Below are 18434 nucleotides of genomic sequence, written 5' to 3'. Positions count from 1 at the left end.
GTGCTGCTGCATGTCCACACACGGGCGGTTTCCCAGTGTGAAGGGTCTCCTGGTCCAGCACCAGGTAACCACCAGAAGCCCCTCGCATGGTGGGACAGAGCTGGAGGAGAGTGGGAGGAGAGGAGGGGGGTGACATGGACGACTCCTACTGACAAGATCAGCAACTAGAGGACACGTGAGGGGAAGCTGTGACCGATGTGATAATATCGGCAGAGTGGGGTGGTCACAGCAGCCACCACCAGCCTCTTTCTTCTGGCAAGCCCGGACCTGAGGAGGCACCGTGTGCTGGGGCTCCTGCAGCAGCCCCGTTCCCAGGAGCAGCAGGAGGTAGGAGATTGGGGACGGGCAGGGGGGAGATGGGTCCTGGCAGGGACAGGGCTGAGGGGTGGCAGCCTGTCCTGGGCACGGCAGGGGACGGGGACCTTCCTGGTGCAGGCTGGGGCTGGCGTGGGGCCGTGGGGAAAGATGGCGAGTGCTGGGAGCGCCCATGCCCCTCACGTCCTTCTCCTCCCTCGTCTCTCCTAGGAGCTGGTGGGAGAGGGAGAAGTCGGCCACCCAGAGCAGGCTCATTTGCCATGGAGGAGACCAACACAACAAAGCTCTGTCTGGACTACATGAGTTCAGGATATGTGGACTATGGGGAAAATATCGCATATCAATGCTTAACAGTACCTTATGGAATGAAGGTCTTCGGAGTTGTCTGTGCGGGGATTTCTCTCTGTGGAATTGTGGGGAATATGTGGGTTGCATGGTTCCTGGGCTTCCACATGAAGAAAAGCTCCTTCACCGTTTATGTCCTGAACCTGGCCATCGCTGATTTCTCTCTGCTCCTTTTTCTTCTTTCTATACTTCTGTTATATATTATTAGAGAATTACATAGTAATTCCTTATGGAAATTGCTTTCTCAGATAACTGATTTAATGTCAATTCTGTTTCTGTTTTGGTACTTTGCCAGCATGTATCTCCTGACAGCCATCAGCATTGAGCGGTGTCTGTCTGTTTTGTTCCCAATCTGGTACCGGTGCCACCGCCCAAGGCACTTGTCAGGCATCGTGTGTGGGGTGCTCTGGGCTCTTGCCGGACTTTTGGTTTCTTTGCTTATAAATTCTTTTCTCACTTATCCTTTAACATATCTTAAAGTATTACGATATATAAGCATTTGGAATACTCTAATTTTCTCTTTACTGCCACTATTTTCCAACCTTTTCCTACTCATCAAACTCCGATGTGGTTCAGAGAGACGACGCCCAGGGAGACTCTACGTTGCCATCCTGCTCAGTGCCATCTTCTTGTTCCTCTTTGGGTTTCCTCTCAGTTTGGTCATTTTGCTTGGTAGTTCTTATAATGTTGGCTTAATCTACCTTGATACAACTTCACTGTTGGCATCGCTAAACAGCAGCGTCAACCCATTCATTTACTTTCTGGTGGGGAGCTGGCGGGATCGCCGGTTCCAGCGCTCTGTCAAAGTCGCCTTCCAACGAGTGTTTGAAGAGAGGGTGACAAGTGAGGAGGAGAACCATGAGCCTGGGATCACTACGGCAGTGACCACTCTGTGAGGTCCGGCTGCCCATGGTGCCTGCAGCTGTGGATCCTGGCACACAGGCTGGGATGGGGGCCCGGGGGCTGGTGGCACAGACCCAGCGCAGCCCAGCTCAGCCGGGCCGGGTCCTTCCCCGGGCTGTGTTCCCATTGCAATGACCCTCATTGCCCCGGCCCCAGCGAATAAACTGTGGTTCCTTTGGCTCAGCAGATGAGTTTTGTGGTGTTGTGGGGATTTGTTTCCTGGGGAAGGTCTGACACGTTAGTCCCTGGGGGAGCTCTGGCCATCTCTGTTGTGCAAGCAGGGCAGGGCTCTGCCAAAAGGATTGCAAACATGGGCAAGACAAGGGGTCTTGGTGAGTGAGGGGGGATTAGTGGTGTAGAGAAGAGAAAAAGAAATGAAAAAGAAAGAAAGAGAGAGAATGGGAAAGGAAAAGAAATAGAAAGAAAAGTGAGCTGTCTCCATGGTGCTGATGGATGAGATCTGGTAAGACAAGAATCTTGCAGATAAAAACCCATTTGCAGCCCTGTGTAACCCACAAAATCAGTCTCTAATGAACACATCTGGGGAGTTATATCTGAAGCAGTGGGTGAAGCCCTTGTGCTCCTGCATTTCCACACATGGGTGGTTTCCCTTTGTGAAGGGTCTCCTGGTCCAGCACCAGGTAACCACCAGAAGCCCCTCGCATGGTGGGACAGAGCTGGAGGAGAGTGGGAGAAGAGGAGGGGGTGACATGGACGACTCCTACTGACAAGATCAGCAACTAGAGGACACGTGAGGGGAAGCTGTGACCGATGTGATAATATCGGCAGAGTGGGGTGGTCACAGCAGCCACCACCAGCCTCTTTCTTCTGGCAAGCCCGGACCTGAGGAGGCACCGTGTGCTGGGGCTCCTGCAGCAGCCCCGTTCCCAGGAGCAGCAGGAGGTAGGAGATTGGGGACGGGCAGGGGGGAGATGGGTCCTGGCAGGGACAGGGCTGAGGGGTGGCAGCCTGTCCTGGGCACGGCAGGGGACGGGGACCTTCCTGGTGCAGGCTGGGGCTGGCGTGGGGCCGTGGGGAAAGATGGCGAGTGCTGGGAGCGCCCATGCCCCTCATGTCCTTTTCCTCCCTCGTCTCTCCTAGGAGCTGGTGGGAGAGGGAGAAGTCGGCCACCCAGAGCAGGCTCACTCGCCATGGAGGAGACCAACACAACAGAGCTCTATCTAGACTATGTGAGTTCGGGATATGTGGACTATGGGGAAAATATCGCATATGAATGCTCAACAGTACCTTATGGAATGAAGGTCTTTGGAGTTGTCTGTGTGGGGATTTCTCTGTGTGGACTTGTTGGGAATGGGGTGGTGCTGTGGTTCCTGGGCTTCCACGTGAAGAGGAGCCCCTTCACAGTCTACATCCTAATTCTAGCTGTTGCTGACTTCTCTCTGCTCCTCCTTTTTGTTTTGTTCATACTGGCATTTTTGAGCTTAACAGCAATTTGTTCTTATTTGTATGAATTTATTTCTTTCTACACAGGTTTTTTATTGTTTGTTGAATTTCTGTGCCGTGTCTTTGACCATGGCAGCCTGGGTCTGCCCACAGCCATCAGCGTGGAGTGCTGTGTCTCTGTCCTCTTCCCAACCTGGCATCGCTCCTCCACCCAAAACATTTATCAGGTCTTGTGAGTGGGACGCTCTGGGCCCTCGCTGGATTATTTGTTTCCTCGGTGCATCTTAGCCTTAAGTTTGCTAAAAGCTATAAGACTATATTTGCAGACATAGACATCTGCGATTTCCATCATTTTGTTGTCAATAATGTTGATTTCCGACCTGTCCCTGTTCATCAAGGTCCTACATGGCTCACAGAAACGCTGCCCAGGGAAACTCCATGTTGCTGTCCTGCTCGACGTGACCTTTTTCTTCGGTATTCCTTTCAGTGTAGAGGTTTTCCTCAGTCTTCCAAGTTCAGGTGAACTATTTCCCCGAACTACCTCTTTTCTGTTGGCATCGCTGACCTGGTGCTTCAGCCCATTAGTTTATTTTCTGGTGGGGAGCCGCTGGCAGCGCCGGTTCCAGGGCTCTGTCAAAGTCGCCTTCCAATAAGTCTTGGATGAGAAGGCAACAAACAAGGAGGAGAACCACGTGCCTGGGGACAGCGTGGTGGAGACCACCCTGCAAGGATGGGCTGGTGAGGAGGCCTGGAGATGTGGAGCCTCATGGACAGGCTGGGGATGGGGACACAGGGGCTGGTGGCACAGACCCAGCATTGAGAAAGCGTTACTCACCTGCCACAGAACAAGTACAGCTGTGAAATACCACACTAACAGCTGGAATTATCTGATCTAAAATGCTTTTCTGTCTTTTTTCAGCCCTACTGACTTGAAGGTTTTTCCATCTTAAATAAAAAATTATTTACCTGCCCCCATTCCCTTTTTCTGTCTTTATTTTCCATCGTCATTTTCCCCTTTGTGTATTTTCATTATGATTTGCCTTTTACTTAGTGCCATCTCTGACAGTAATTCAAGTATTATTTCCTCTACCACGCATTCTGTACTGAGTATTCCTGGTTCTTCCTGGATCCTTCCTTTTTGTTAGGAGCTTCCCATAAAACGGGTGATGAATATATCGCTGCTCTAATGCAAAGCACAGCTATGATGGAAATGCATCCCAAGGAAGCTCTGGAATAGGCATAATGGGCTGAGGTAACAAAATGTGTTTTAAGATGGAGTAAATCATATTGCCAAATATCGATGGAAGTCATCAATTAAAACCAGATAACAATAAAAGGAAAACAATTAAGTAGGTGCCAATGTTTATACAGTTACCAGGACAAAAAGATTCTCTATAAAATAAGAATATCTATCAGTGAAAAACGATATTTTCTGTGCTGCTTATCTTCTGAAGTTTCTTTCATTTCCTCTACTCAGAGATTAGGAATCACGAGTGTCAATGAATGCCCTAAAACTTGGTCTGTGTTCAGAAGAAAATGGACTTAATGAGCTCATTCCTCCTTTGGTTTGAGGTGATGCCAAGACAGCCTCTTTGTAAAAGGTCTCAAGAGATTCACAGGAGACCAAATCCACACATGGTGCAGCTGGGAATTATTAGATTCAAGGTCCCTTCCAACCCAAACCATCCTATGATTGATGTATCATGGCAGATGCTCAGAACACAACAGAAGTCCTCAGTTCTCTTCAAAACTAAGGGAGAAATGTGTCCCTAGGCTCTGCTCCCAAGGAACAAGCACCAGGATGAGAGGAAACGGCCTCAAGTTGCACCAGGGGAGGTTGAGGTTGGATCTGGGAAACAATTTCTTCCCCAAAGGGCTGTGGGGCATTAAACAGGCTGCCCAGGGCAGTGCTGGAGTCACCATCCCTGGAGGGTTGGACAGATGGACATGAGGTTCTCAGGACATAGGGCAGGGACAGGGGTGGGGGAACGGGTGGACTTGATGTTCTCGAGAGTCTCTTACAACCAAAATGATTCTATTCATCTAGAACCTTGTATGTTCCCCCTCTGTTCATGGCCAAAAACGCCCTTAGGTTGTGTCCCTGTTGTTAGGTACAATAGCCATTTTTCTGTTGGGGCTGATTTCCACCCTCCCATTCCTCTTTTCTTGGTCATCTTTGAAAGGACGAGGTTTCCAGCCTCCCCTCCCCTGCCTTCTTTTGCTGTTGGTTTTCCCCTCCATGCACCTGTTTCCTCTTGCTGGTTAATGCGATCAGCTGCTTCTCATCTGGTTTCAAAACTGTGAAATCAACGGTGCTATAAAAGTTACGTGTGGCGGCCCTAAGGGTAAATGGTATTTTGGCATCAATAATTCCCCTCTTTGTTCCAGTATTGAGTCCACCAAGAAGCCTATTGTCTAATGCTGTGTGGAGCAACATGTTCTAACAGTGAAGACACAGGTGGGTCCATCTTTACATCAGATTTCCTCACTTGCTTATTTTTACTCCTGATTTTTCTCCATTTTCCCCACATTATCATCTAAAACATACACAGAGCAATATCAGATCTATGTTCTTCCTGCCTAATGTTCTCCTCAGGGTCTATATCAAACCCACCAAATTTTTAGCTGGTCACCACATGTCGCACCCAGCGGTTTTATTTCTGCAAACAGCGGAATGTTTGTGTTTTACCACATATGTTTGAGGGTTTGTACGATGGTGGTTTATGTGCAGACATCACCTTTTAAATGTCCAGGGTTGGATGTAAAGTGTTCACGTTAATGTGATGTGTAATATGCGCTTGCATTGAATGCTTTGAGTGCCTTCATGATGGGTCTGTTTAAGGACTAACTGTTGGGATGGGAAGTTTTCCACAGTTTATATTCTGTATATTTTAATCAGTTGATTGCTTCTTCTGAGCACAATAATGTTTTTAAAACAACACATTTTCCTTTAAAAACAAAAGGCTTTTGACATTTTAAATAATAACGGAAATATTTCAGTTCTTCCCGTGATAAAAACATTACAGATATTAAAACTAAACAATTTTAATGTTTTTTCTGATAAATGGATGCTCTCTTTCCTTCAGCGGTAGAAATTAGAAGGAAAAAAAACCCCTTACTAAATATAATTGATGACAGAGACCTAATCTAAATCAATAATATGTACATTGCAGAACAATAGCATTAAAAATTAAAGAGTAGTAGGAATGCAACTCAAATTTCGGCTTTCAGGAGCTGTAAACAGGAAGGAAAAGGCAAATACAGACACTAAGGTGAACCACGATTTTTGAAGTGATGCTTTTCAAAATTAATTGAAAGACAAATGAACAGGAGAAGAAAAAAGATAATAACAGAAGAATGCAGCTTCGCTTGAGGAAAATATTTGCAGATGAAAGCATGAAGAGGAAATCTTAAGGTTTCTCTAAGAAAATTACCTGTCTTGGCTTTTTCTGTCTGTTTAGGTTAGAAGAGCAAATGTTGTGTAGCCTGATAATACAACACTTCCAATAATCACATCTTGCACCTCAAGGGATTTAGTCTAGAGAATAATTTGTTGCATATTGTGATATTTATTTACCGTTCTTCTGTTTCCTATTCTTTCCCCCATCCTTGAATTTATTTCTATTGGTAGAAGAGATGTTGGAAGCCATGGTTCTTATCACTTTTTCTTCTTAAAAGAAGAAATAACAACCCGATGTGTGCTGTAGTTAGATGCAGATACTCTGTCCTGGACTGGAGGAAGCTAAAATAATATATAACTCCAGCCTTGTATTTCTTTGAAACACAAGAAAAGGGAGCATGCAGCTCAGTTCTTAAGGATGTAAAGCAAGTAAGTAGGGGTTGGAGCCCTTTTCTACTACATCGCAACTCTCTGGCCTGGAAACCTCCCTAGTTAATAGAAGAAATGGGCTTCTAGGGCATGAATCGTGTCACTATTTGAAATGCACACATTAGGAAGCCGAGAATCACACAAAAGGCTGCATGTGGTGCTGAGATGCAGGTATTGGAAATTAAGTGAGATAGACAGGGTCTCCTTCCAGGAGTTTCGTGGCTGGTTTTAACAGGAGGAGGATGGGTTCCCATCTCGTCTGCAGAGATCTGAGTAAAAAGCAACGAAGAATTTATGAATTTGATATTGTGCTCTGAAAGGCAGATTTACTAAGCGAGTAGCAATCTCTGGCTGGGATTCCCTTGATAAAATTCAGACATGAAGACATTTCACCTTGTCAAATCCAAGTCGTTTAATGGCCACTGAAAAGAAATAGGCACTTTCAATATGGTCCTGATAGAGGTCAGATAAATTCTGTGGTCCAGGTGCTCATGTGTTTTCACCGACCACAGATGGAGCTTAAAATAACCAGCTGGAGGGTAGAGATCTACCCTGAAGACACCAAACTGTAGGTGAGATAAACCTTCCCCAGTACCTCAGAGTTCTTCAATTCTGTAAACTGTTGTCCCTCAGCCCCAGACCAATGTTCCTGTGTTAGGCACAGCAGGGTGTTAGGAGGACATAGTTATTGTGTCACGGGTTTCCCGTTCGTCTTTGTCATCTGCTGAATCTTCAAAGGCCCTCTGGAATGCCAGCCGGAGGGTGAACTTGATTCTCCGATCCCTGTAGCTTCCCACGAGGAAGTAAATGATGGGGTTGAGAGTGCTGTTCACGCAGGACAGCACAAAGCCGATCTCCGGGGAGTAGAGAAATTTGTAGCCCAAGAAGTCAAAAAGGATCAGGACGCTCAGGGGCACGGCGAAAATGATGAAGAAGAGGACGGTGAGCATGATGATGGTGAAGAGCCTGCCAGTTCGGATGTGTTGGGAGCTGCACTTGACTCTGAGGAAGAGGGTCAGGCTGAAGAGCACCATGAGGGGCGTGCAGAAGAGGAAGTCCAGGGTTCCGATGGTGATGAGCAGGACGTGGCAAGTCTTGGGAGAGGGGCGAATGGTGCACAAAATGTACCCGAGCATGTTCAGCGTCAGGGAGAGACCCCAGAGCAGGCCAGAGATGATGCCGGACAAGAGCTTCGGACGATGGGTTCGGCACCAGATCGGACAAAGGACAGACAGACATCTCTCAATGCTGATGGCGGTCAGGAGATACAAGCCGGTCCCATACATGAAAAGATCCAGGAAGAGGAATAGCCCAAACTGCACCCCCACGTTGAACTGCATCAGGTACTGAACCGTCTCGATGGCGATGCAGAGGAGGTACCCGAAGTCGGCGGCGGCCAGGTTCAGGATGTAGACGGTGAAGTGGTTTCTGCGGATGCGGAAGCCGAGGTACCAGATGACCATGCCGTTCCCCACCATCCCACAGGCTGCACTGATGAGGCAGAAGCTCTCCATGAACTTGAGGACCGCATACGATGCCTCTGCCTTTCCCACAGCCCCGCTTTGGTTAGTCCCGTGAGCCTGGCCGGTTATGGTTGGAGGGAAGATTGTTGTAGTTGAAATATTCATCATGAGGGATCTCAGACAGACCTGTAAGGAGAAAGGAGACTTGTGGTGACTCTCCCTCATGGTGACCTGGTGGTGGTTCTGGATTCATTCCAGCTCTTTGTAGGGAATCTTGATTTAGGGAGGGCTTCCTGTGTTTGGACTTGGAGTGCAGAGCTTTGAGACATTATTCAAAGTACATCTAAGGCCAAATTCTATACAACATGTACGAAAGGTTAGACTGCAGTGCATTTCTCCCTTTTTGAAACTCATTTATTGAGGGTCCCTTTTGCAGTCAGTATAGGGAAATAAATATCTTTAAAAAGTAGCTATGTCTTAGGCTAATCATGTCTGAAAACTACCTGTTCTCTAAATAAAAAGAGAACTGAGGGTTAACCACTGTGGGATTAGATGAGACACACCTTGTGAAAAGTGTGTCAGAATTCTAGGTAATCAGCACATGGGTTTAATCAGCAGGAAATGCAATTGAGTGTTGTCCTATGCATATGCTCAGAAAGTATGGTAGAGAGTACTCAGAATAAGTGGTAGTTTTTATGTGGGTGACTGATTTCTATTTTAACAAAGAGTATTTTAATGTGGTTGGTTTGTTTTCTTGAGCCCTGTGTGCAGACAATATACAATTTAGTCTGACACAGTCCTTAAAAACTTTAGTCTCAGGAAGAAACAATAAGAACCACATGCAGGACAACATGCCTGGCAATCAGAGGATATTGCAATTACAGCTCAAATGGTTATTTCACCCCGTTTCCTGAGGCAGCTCACCCAGTTCTTCATGACAGTGGAGTCTGAATGAGAATCTTTAAATAAAGTTGAAAAATAGAATTCACACCTTTTTTTTTGGTCTGATGAGGTCAAACAGCATGACTCTGTTCTCCCCACCAGCTATTAATTTTGACATGGGAAGGTAGAGAAGAGTCTTGAAAGGCAGCAGGAGATTGTTAAAAAGAAGAGAGGAACAAGTACAAACAGGGAGAGAGCATGGAAGATGTGAATCATAGAACAGTCCAATCAGTAGATCTAATCCTAGTAACCAGTCTAACCATAGAAGAGGCTGTTCTCTCTTTATAAAATGCTGTAGCACGCATGGAGTCAAACTTCCATAAACACACAAAATGTGACAGACTGAGTTATTGTTTCCTCCCAGCGCCCCAGACACACAACCTTCTGTGCAAGAAAAATGCGTGATACAGGTTATTTCCTTGGCCAGCTGTTGTCCTGGAGCAGTGGAGACAATCTATCTCTATTCCATTGGGGGTACATATGGCAGCAGTGCTTGGCTGGGAATCCAGCTGGTACCGTTACACCAAGCTTTCACCATTAAAAATGCAAACATCTCGTTTAAAATTGCCGTCCTCCAGAAAGGCGTCTCTCTACCAGCCATTCAGGGAATGACAGGTGATTTGCTGTCTGACTTAGGCTTGTCAATCATATTTTCTGATGTTAAATGACATTGTCCTGTGCCATTGATCATGTATGCATAAAGACCAGGTTGCAATGGGTGTCCTGTGGGTAAATGACAAAACATCAATGATTTCGCCTTCCACTGCAATGGAAGTGAAGGGATTCTTCTCCAACTTCTGTAGACTGTGGAAAATCATACTGAAAAATTCACTCACAGTTCTCATATATTTGTTGCGTGACCTTGGAAAGAATGATTTTCTGTCTCCAAGAGACATTCAAGATGCGAGTTAACTTCCTTAATGAAACTAATTAAGGAAAGTTTGCATCAAAGAGCAGCAGACTGAGTCTTAGTGGTCTTTTTCTCTCTTGAAATTAAGCGTCCTTCCTGTGGTTTGTGTGCTGAATACCACGTCCTTCTTGTGACAGGTGTCAATCTAAGTGACCTTGACACCACAAGGACGTTTTAGACTACGGACAGAACATTATGCTGTTGTATTTTCTTGGCTGATCTTTAGTGATCATCTTAGACCAAAACTGCTAATGTTTAGTTTCTGAATAATGGCATCTTAATATTACAGAAGTGGATTTAGAGCAACTAAATAGCACTTGTTCGTGGAAAAGGGTCCTCAGAATGAAGCTCTCCTTATCTTGAAATGATCAAGACCTATAGCTGGTTTCTAATCAGCAGCAGAAGAAAATGTTTGATCTCTTTACCTCCTTTTTTTCCCTCCTCGCTTCCCCTCACCGTTTCTCCAAAACCATGACAAAAAGCATTAGACAGAGTGCAATGGCAAATATACCATCCAGGATTTTCTCACCTTTCTGTGGGTTCCTTGGGATCTCAGAGACTGATCTGCAGCAGCTGCCTGGTGTGGATCCGCTGGGTAAAACTGCCACTGAATTCCGTGACATACAGTCCAGATAAACTCCTCGTGCCGTACTGCAGTTCTGGGCCAGCTAGGCGCTGCTTAAAAAGCCGCAGTCCTTTCAACATGACGTCCGACAGCCAATCGCTCTCTTGGCGAAATCTCTAGTTTGTTGTGTGTGGTCACTTAGACTTGAACCACTTCCCCCTTCCCTCTTTGCACAGCACCTGTCGCTGCTGTGGCTCTGGAAATGTTGTTTTATTAAATTAGTTCTCCCTTTTGCAGCAATATGAAGAAAGCAAGAACTGTCTGTACAAAATGATACCTTGCCTCTTGCACCAGTGCTTTGCCTTCTGCTCGTGTCCCTGCGATGTTCTAGTTTCACAGTCCCTGAAGCGGAGCCCCTACTGCTGTTCACAGTCACGTAGATTGAGAAATCATCTGTCCTCTTCCATAGTGCCTGCTGATGATTTCACAACCTCCCTCAGCACAACTTCTCATTCCCCGAGGGCCTATTGTCCTTGTCAAACTGACCTTGGCATACCCATGGCCACAGAGTGTCCTCTTCTGACCCACAGCCTCTCCCAACACAGGTTACCACCCTACGTTGTCCCTACTGCTTCACACAACCTTTCCCAGAGGAGGCTCTACCCAAAGTCCATCACCGCTCAGCAGTCACAGTTGCACAACATCCACTCATGCTGCCTTCAACATACAAAGCCTGTTTTAAGTGACATGAGTTCTTTCAACGCAACTTCACACCCCACAGTGTTACCTGCGGCTTCGTACTATCTTTCAGCACAGACCTTCACTGCACCTCAGGCCCTTCTGATTCCACAAAATCCCTCAAGAGAGCTTCCAGCCTCATGCCTTCCATCTCCAGTTTCGCAGCTTCCCCCAAAACGGTGTCTCAGCCCCATCCTGCCCACCATCAAATTCCCACCATGTGTCTCCACCAAGACAGTCCCTTGCCACCCACAACACCTCACTCATCTTCCCACCATGAGCAGACCTTCCATGTGCATGAGCAGCCACCACCGTGGTGTCCAGATCCACGTGCCAAGCGAAGTGGAGTGAAAATGGAGAAACTGCCTTTCTCCTTGCCTGGCAGTAAGCACATCTTTACGGGGAGGTATTTTTCAACAGGAGACACCACCAACTCTTGATTTGGGCTTGTATGTTAAGTCACTTCTGCTAGTCCGTTTGGCTAGGGAAACAAAAGGAGATGAGTAGGACACCAGCCAAGTTGCTGCCATGTGTGTCAGCGGGTACAGAAACTGGCAGATCTGGCCCAAATAGCTTAGCAGGCTGGATACCTGATGGTTCATCTGCAGCTTCTTCTGTCATTTGTTGTTCCTCTTCCTTTCCTAAAGATTTTAAGACTGTTTGTACTTTCTTGCCCAACACTCTGTTTCCTATAGTGATTACTGTTAACCTTTATTAACCTGGCCAGTGTTCCAGGCTACAGCATAAGATGATATTTAAGTTAGAGGACTATTTTCATCCAGAGCAGTATTTACCCTCCTCATTAATTTGGGATTTCCATCTTTACTGCACGGATCGCTGGCGTTCTGTGTCAGGAGATGGCTACGTTACCTTGTTTGTTATTGGGCCATTCTAAATTTCAAGAAATGTCAACAAAACAAAGCAAAGCTATTTATTGGCACCCACAAGTCACAAGCTAAAAACACAGAGTAGGCTTCAGAGCAGTGATGAGTCTGAGTTGAACTGATGCACAAATTGACATATCCATTTGCTTTATTGTGTTTTGTTTCATAGATTCACCTTTGGCTGCATAAGTTTAATGTTAAGAAGGATGAGGCTTTTCTTGACAGCAAGACTGCATAGAATCATTGAAGGTCCCTTCCAAACCAAACCATCCTAAGATCGCCTGGTCTGGCACCCCTTTCCATAATCAGGGACATCTTCCACTAGACCAGGTTGCTCAAAGCCCCATCCAACCTGACCATGAACACTTCCAATGATGGGGCATCCACAGCTTCTCTGGGCAGCCTGTTCCAGCATCTCACTACCCTCATCATTAAACATTTATTCCTTGTGTCCAATCTAAATCTATTCTCAGTTTATAACTGTTGCCCCTTGTCCAATCTCTACAGACTGTTGAAAAGCCTTTTCCTGTCTTTCTTATAAGCCACCTTTATATATTGAAAGGTCATAAGAAGTTCTTGAGGAACCTTCTCTTCTTCAGGCTGAGGTGTCTCAGCCTTTCTGCACAGGAGACGTGTTCCAGCCCTTGGATCACTTGGATCGCTTCCATGGTCTCCTCTGGACTCACTCTAACAGGTCCATGTAGCAGGTCCATTTCTTTCCACAGGAAAGCCTAGAGTGACAATGACTCATCTCAGCTGACTTCTATTGGCATAAATTATCTGACTTCCTCCCCCAGTTTCCCCGTTTGTAAAAGAGGAATTTTTTTACATTGTAATTTGCTGACCTTTGCTAAAACATGCAAGTTCTTGCAAGAGGCTTTATTCACTGGGCTGCCAGTGATGAAACTTCATGCAAAATAGGACTTGAAGCATCATCAAGAGGTAACCCCAGCCATCTTCTGCCTCTGTGAAAACTAAAGCATCACCACTACTGAGATAATTGTGCCCAACCTGCCCTTTAAAAGATTGTCAGGAGAGGTGACACTGAGCATGGCACCTCTCTCCTTACCACTAACAATCTTTTTTTAATGAAGATTCATGTTTCATGTGTTTTCTTTTTGTAATACACAAAGATGTGAAGTGGTGTTTTATTACTCCCAACTCTCTAAAGCCCAAGTGATGGATCTAAAGGACCCCTATGCTTTGGAAAACCATTAAAGATGGATTAACAAAGGACTCCGAAAAGGTTTAACCGGATGAGCCCACATCACGTGCTTGTCCAGTTTAATATTCAGCTAATCCACTGGCTGTTATTTCTACTGGCCAAATCCTAAAATGCTTTCATAATATCATCATCTGTTGGTTATTTCTTTAAAATATGTTTGCTTAAGTTTTTCAGCAAGGACAGAATTAATTTCTCCTCCTTTGCCCCTTCCTTTCATGCCTCCCCTTTGCTAAGGCCCCACACATCCCTCCTCCAGCACCAAGAGCCCTTCAGGTGGGCGATTTCCTCAAAGAGCCTTAACAAGAGCTATTTAAACAGTTTTCTTCTCCATTTCTCTCTGGGTTGTGGACACATCCAGGTTCTCTGGATTCGTTGTGTGTGTGTTTGTTTTGTTACTTTAAAAGATAAGACATAATTTGTGGGAATCCTCTACTGAATTGGTCACTCTAGTCATCCTCTTAGAGTCAATAGAAAGAAACAGAAAGAAACAGCAAGTAATTCGTCACATTTTTAAGCAGCCACCTTATGCTGGTCATGAATTGCCCCTCAAAGGCAGAAAAAAAAGTGCATATAAGCGGCTCAGATGTAGGTTTCTACATGATGTAAGTCAACAAGATGGAATGAGGCAGGTGAACATATTGTAAAATGCAATTTGATGGTGTTGACAAGAGCCTCGCCAAGAGGGACACAAAGTAAAACTGTCTGTTGTGAATGGGCTGTATCTTTAAAATCCTTTCAGAAATAAGCACCTTGTTTTAGTTTAGGAGCTCCCTATCTGCCCATATTCAGGAATATACTTTTCCTTGATCGTTTATTTCTTGGTCACTCCTTTCTGAAGTGCTGATTGACTAAATATGACACCAAGACTTGTGGGTTTTGCTTCCAGTTCTGCTCTGGTCTGGATGGAGCGCAGCCATTTCTTTTCCACTGGCTTCTGCACAGCCACAAATACGTACCCATTCCCGTCCTTTTTGTTTTCTTTAGAAAACTATGTCAGTGCTAAGTGAAAAGAAAACGAATGGAAAGAAACATAACTCTATAAGACTAGGTAGAAATCAATATCACATTGTTCTTATTGATTTTTTTTTTTCTTGGAAGTATATCAGAAAAGGAATTATCCATTTATGTAAATTTTACCCCATTTCTTGAATATCTTTTACCTACTGTTAGTGCAGCTGCAATTACAGGAGAAGTCCCGAGCTTTCCCAACTTCCTCTCTAGGCTTCACTTTGTGGCTTTGAGAGCAATTCTGGTTTTTCTCCATTTCACTGTTTCCTGTGGATGCTCGATCAGGTTTTTTTTGCCTGTATGAGAGAGTCTGATTTTGCTGTAATTCTAAATAGACTCCAGATAATTTGGATTGACTGAGACACTCCAGATCTGCTCAGATCACCGGCACAAACAGGGACAACTGCTTGTGTTCCACGGGGCAGGACCTGCAATGGTGGTTTTTAGCAGCAGTTGACTGGGAAATTGTTGGTAATAGGTTGAATCCTATATAGCTGATAACTTGTTTCTAAGAGGTGCCTATTTTAATGAAGTTAACCCTTGATAATATCTCACAGAGTATCGCAAATCAGTATAAAGTAAAATTCATACCAAAGTTCTATGACAGGAAATCTGAAGAGATCCTTTATTTCTCCCTTTCTCTCAAAGGAACATTGCTGAGATATAGAGCAAGCTAAATACTAAAGCAAATCATATATGAAATTGCTTGCTGTTTTCACCGTGATGGATAACGTCCCCAGAACCCATTACTGAGACCGTGAAGCTGCAAATTTATGTTTCTAAATGTATATACACAAAGGATTTTTTTTTCCTCTGTGGGTGGTTTCATTTCCACTCTGAACAATTCAAAGAATGTTTTTACTTATAAAATAAATCAGCATTCCAGGAAACATTTTCCAGTTCGTGAAAATACCAACCCTATCTATTTCTAATATTATCTAATATCTACCCAAAGCACAACTTCTAGCTCCTTGCCCACTGATAATTTCTGACAAAACTTCGTACGCCCCTGGGATCTCATTACTCCTGATAGTCTTGTGGTTCTGCCGCGTGATTTACTTTAAATATTTCTGCGATGATTTCCCCATCTTGTGAGAGATAATTGTTCTTGTGGATGCTCTGGGCAGTTGTTTTTTAATGCAGAATGAGGAATGCAGATAGAGAGTCAGGCTGATCTTTGCAGCCACCGTAGGTTTCAGGATTGGGGGAGATATGAGCTGCTTTACAGCATCTCAGAAGCAACGTGTGGCCAAGAGATTTTGATGAAACAGGCATTTCAGGTGGGTGACTTTTGTGAGGTCCATTTTATGAATTAGAATAAACTCTATTACAAACACATTGGTCTTCCCAACAGTGCTTTCCCTTTGCTCGTGGAGATGTGTGGACATAAGGATGGAGACACCCAAGAGCCTCTTTTCCCCTGCTGCCCTGGTTGGGGAGTAGCCAGGCAGAGAGCTCGGGAGGAAGAACGGGCTGTCCTGTGGTTGTCAGGTAAAATTCAGACCCCAAAGGGCTTGTTGGTGTCGCAGACAAGGTCATAGCACATTTGGCACCTCTGTTTTCATGTGTAAATTGAACCCTGGTGATACTCGTGTACTGCACGGGAGTGCTGCGAAGGTGAATTCATGGGTGTTGGTGAGTAAAGAAGGGTCACCAGTGGTGTATTTGTTACCCCAGTGTCAGTACCGGTGTATTTATGAGGTGTTCCACACTAAGTCCAGCACTTGGGTAAGGTGTACGAACCCCTGCTAATGCACCATTAGTGCAAATTAGCTCCAGATTTACTCATTCACATACTGTGGGAAAGGTGGTCCAAGAAAACACTGGCCAGTTCTGTGGCTGGACTTACTCAGGTCTATCCTGGTCAGAGAGATAATGAGAGTTCTGTTGCAATCCTTTAGAGGACTGGAACGGAAAATACAGTCACTGCTTGTGCAGAGATCTTCCTCAAGCCATGATCAATGTGTTGAAACTTGAATTACAGCCACGCTGACTCCTTTGGCCAACTTTCATTTCCACATTGTAGAGTAAAAGTGGGTCTTGAGGGGACCTGGTAATTAGTCTTCTTTTTTAAAAGAGGCAAAGGTGAGAACTAGGATTTGTGAGGGTATTATTTCTACCACCCTCCTCAAATAAATAATCTGAGCTTGTTGTTATATATATCAATAACACATTCTGGTTTTAATACCACCTGTTTTTCCTTTATTGACTTTAAATGGAAACTGTCTCAAAAAGACAGTAAAGGGAACATGCTTAATATTTATAACAGTATGTATGTGTGCTGATAATGTCCCATGTCTAATGCCATGGCTGGTGTCTCTTTTCTGTGCTTCAGGTCCTGTCTTCAAGGTGTCTATGGAAAACAAAAACAATGTGACGGAGTTCATCCTCCAGGGACTGACACAAGATAAGACAGTAGCAAAACTGTGCTTCTCGTTATTCTTAGTCTTCTATGCCAGTATCGTTTTTGGAAACCTGCTTATCATCGTTACCATAAAGACAAGTCAACAGCTGAACTCTCCCATGTACTTCTTCCTGAGCTACTTGTCTTTTGTAGACATCAGTTACTCTACTGTCACAGCTCCCAAACTCATTCATGACCTCCTTGTTGAGAAGAAGACCATCTCTTTTGTGGGCTGCATAGCTCAACTGCTCGCAGTCCATTTCTTCGGGTGCACTGAGATCTTCCTTCTCACAGCGACGGCCTATGATCGTTGCATTGCCATATGCAAACCGCTTCATTACACAGCTATTGTGAACAAGCGTGTCTGTGGCTGGCTGGTGGCGGCTTCTTGGGTGGGAGGCTTTGTACACTCCCTGGTGCAGACCTTGCTGGTCACTCGGCTACCATTTTGTGGGCCCAATGAGATTGACCACTATTTATGTGATGTTCACCCCCTACTGAGGCTGGCCTGCACTGACACCTATGTCATTGGTGTCACTGTGGTTGCCAACAGTGGCATGATTTCCCTGAGCTGTTTCGTTGTTCTTGTTGTGTCCTACGCTGTTATCTTGGTCTCCTTGAGGACACGCTCTTCCGAAGGGCGTCTCAAAGCGCTCTATACGTGCACTTCCCACATCACTGTTGTAGTTCTGTTCCTCGGGCCGTGCATTTTCATCTATATGCGCCCTCCCACCACCTTCTCAGCAGACAAGATGGTCTCTGTGTTTTACACCATCATCACTCCTATGCTCAATCCCTTGATCTACACCCTCCGAAACCAAGAGGTGAAAAATGCCATGAAAAGGTTGTGGAGCAGAAAAGTGAAGAGGAGTGAGAAATGAAACAACACAGTGCACGTTTGTAAGACGATGTGAGCTTAAGAAACCATGGGGAATGAAAGACAAGTGTTCAGGAGAGACCTTCCAGTAATGTTGCTCTGGTTTTAGCACAGCTGCTCTCAATAGGGCTGACACTAAATTCAAGGTTTTATGTAACCCTTCTTTGGAAACTGTCAGTTGTGTGGTTATTGTCAACTACCAAACCCCAGAGTTGGGGTCGCATGGTGGCATTTACCTTCAGGCACCTCACAGTGGGTATTTGAGCTTCTCCTGCCATTATGAGAAACAACCAAGTATTTTGAGAGGTTGTTCTTTCCTACTACCCTGTTTTCCCAAAAATAAGACCTACCCTGAAAATAAGCCCTAGCATGATTTTTCGGGATGCTCAAAATATAAGGCCTACCCTGAAAATAAGCCCTAGTTACAGTTAATTTTAAAAAGGCAATTTAAATAGCGTCCAGGCAGCTATACATGTGAAATAAAAGGCATATTTTTGAGCAAAAATTAATACAAGACACTGTCTGATTTTGGGGGAAACAGGGTAGGTCCTAAAAGCCTTGGACAGTAGCATCTCCTTACATTTCTGGATGGTGGTACCAAGCTTCCAAGAGTGCACTAACG

The 18434-nt window shown here is 45.1% G+C and overlaps 2 protein-coding genes across 2 annotated transcripts; one reads left to right on the top strand and one right to left on the bottom strand.

Annotated features, from left to right (window-relative positions):
- Positions 1–7467: 7467 nt before the first annotated feature.
- Positions 7468–8424, bottom strand: LOC308041072 (proto-oncogene Mas-like; the record flags this gene model as incomplete). The annotated part of the gene is made up of 1 exon (XM_080345536.1): positions 7468–8424. The coding sequence occupies one exon, from the start codon at positions 8422–8424 to the stop codon at positions 7468–7470; it is 957 nt and encodes a 318-aa protein (XP_080201662.1).
- An 8462-nt stretch (positions 8425–16886) lies between these two features.
- Positions 16887–17816, top strand: LOC308041027 (olfactory receptor 4S2-like; the record flags this gene model as incomplete). The annotated part of the gene is made up of 1 exon (XM_080345477.1): positions 16887–17816. The coding sequence occupies one exon, from the start codon at positions 16887–16889 to the stop codon at positions 17814–17816; it is 930 nt and encodes a 309-aa protein (XP_080201603.1).
- Between the last annotated feature and the right edge of the window lie 618 nt (positions 17817–18434).

Source organism: Nesoenas mayeri, assembly GCF_963082525.1.
Source record: "Nesoenas mayeri genome assembly, chromosome: 5".
Lineage (NCBI taxonomy): Eukaryota > Metazoa > Chordata > Aves > Columbiformes > Columbidae > Nesoenas > Nesoenas mayeri.
The sequence above is the reverse complement of the archived record's forward strand: the minus strand, read 5'-3'. Positions and strand labels throughout refer to the sequence as shown.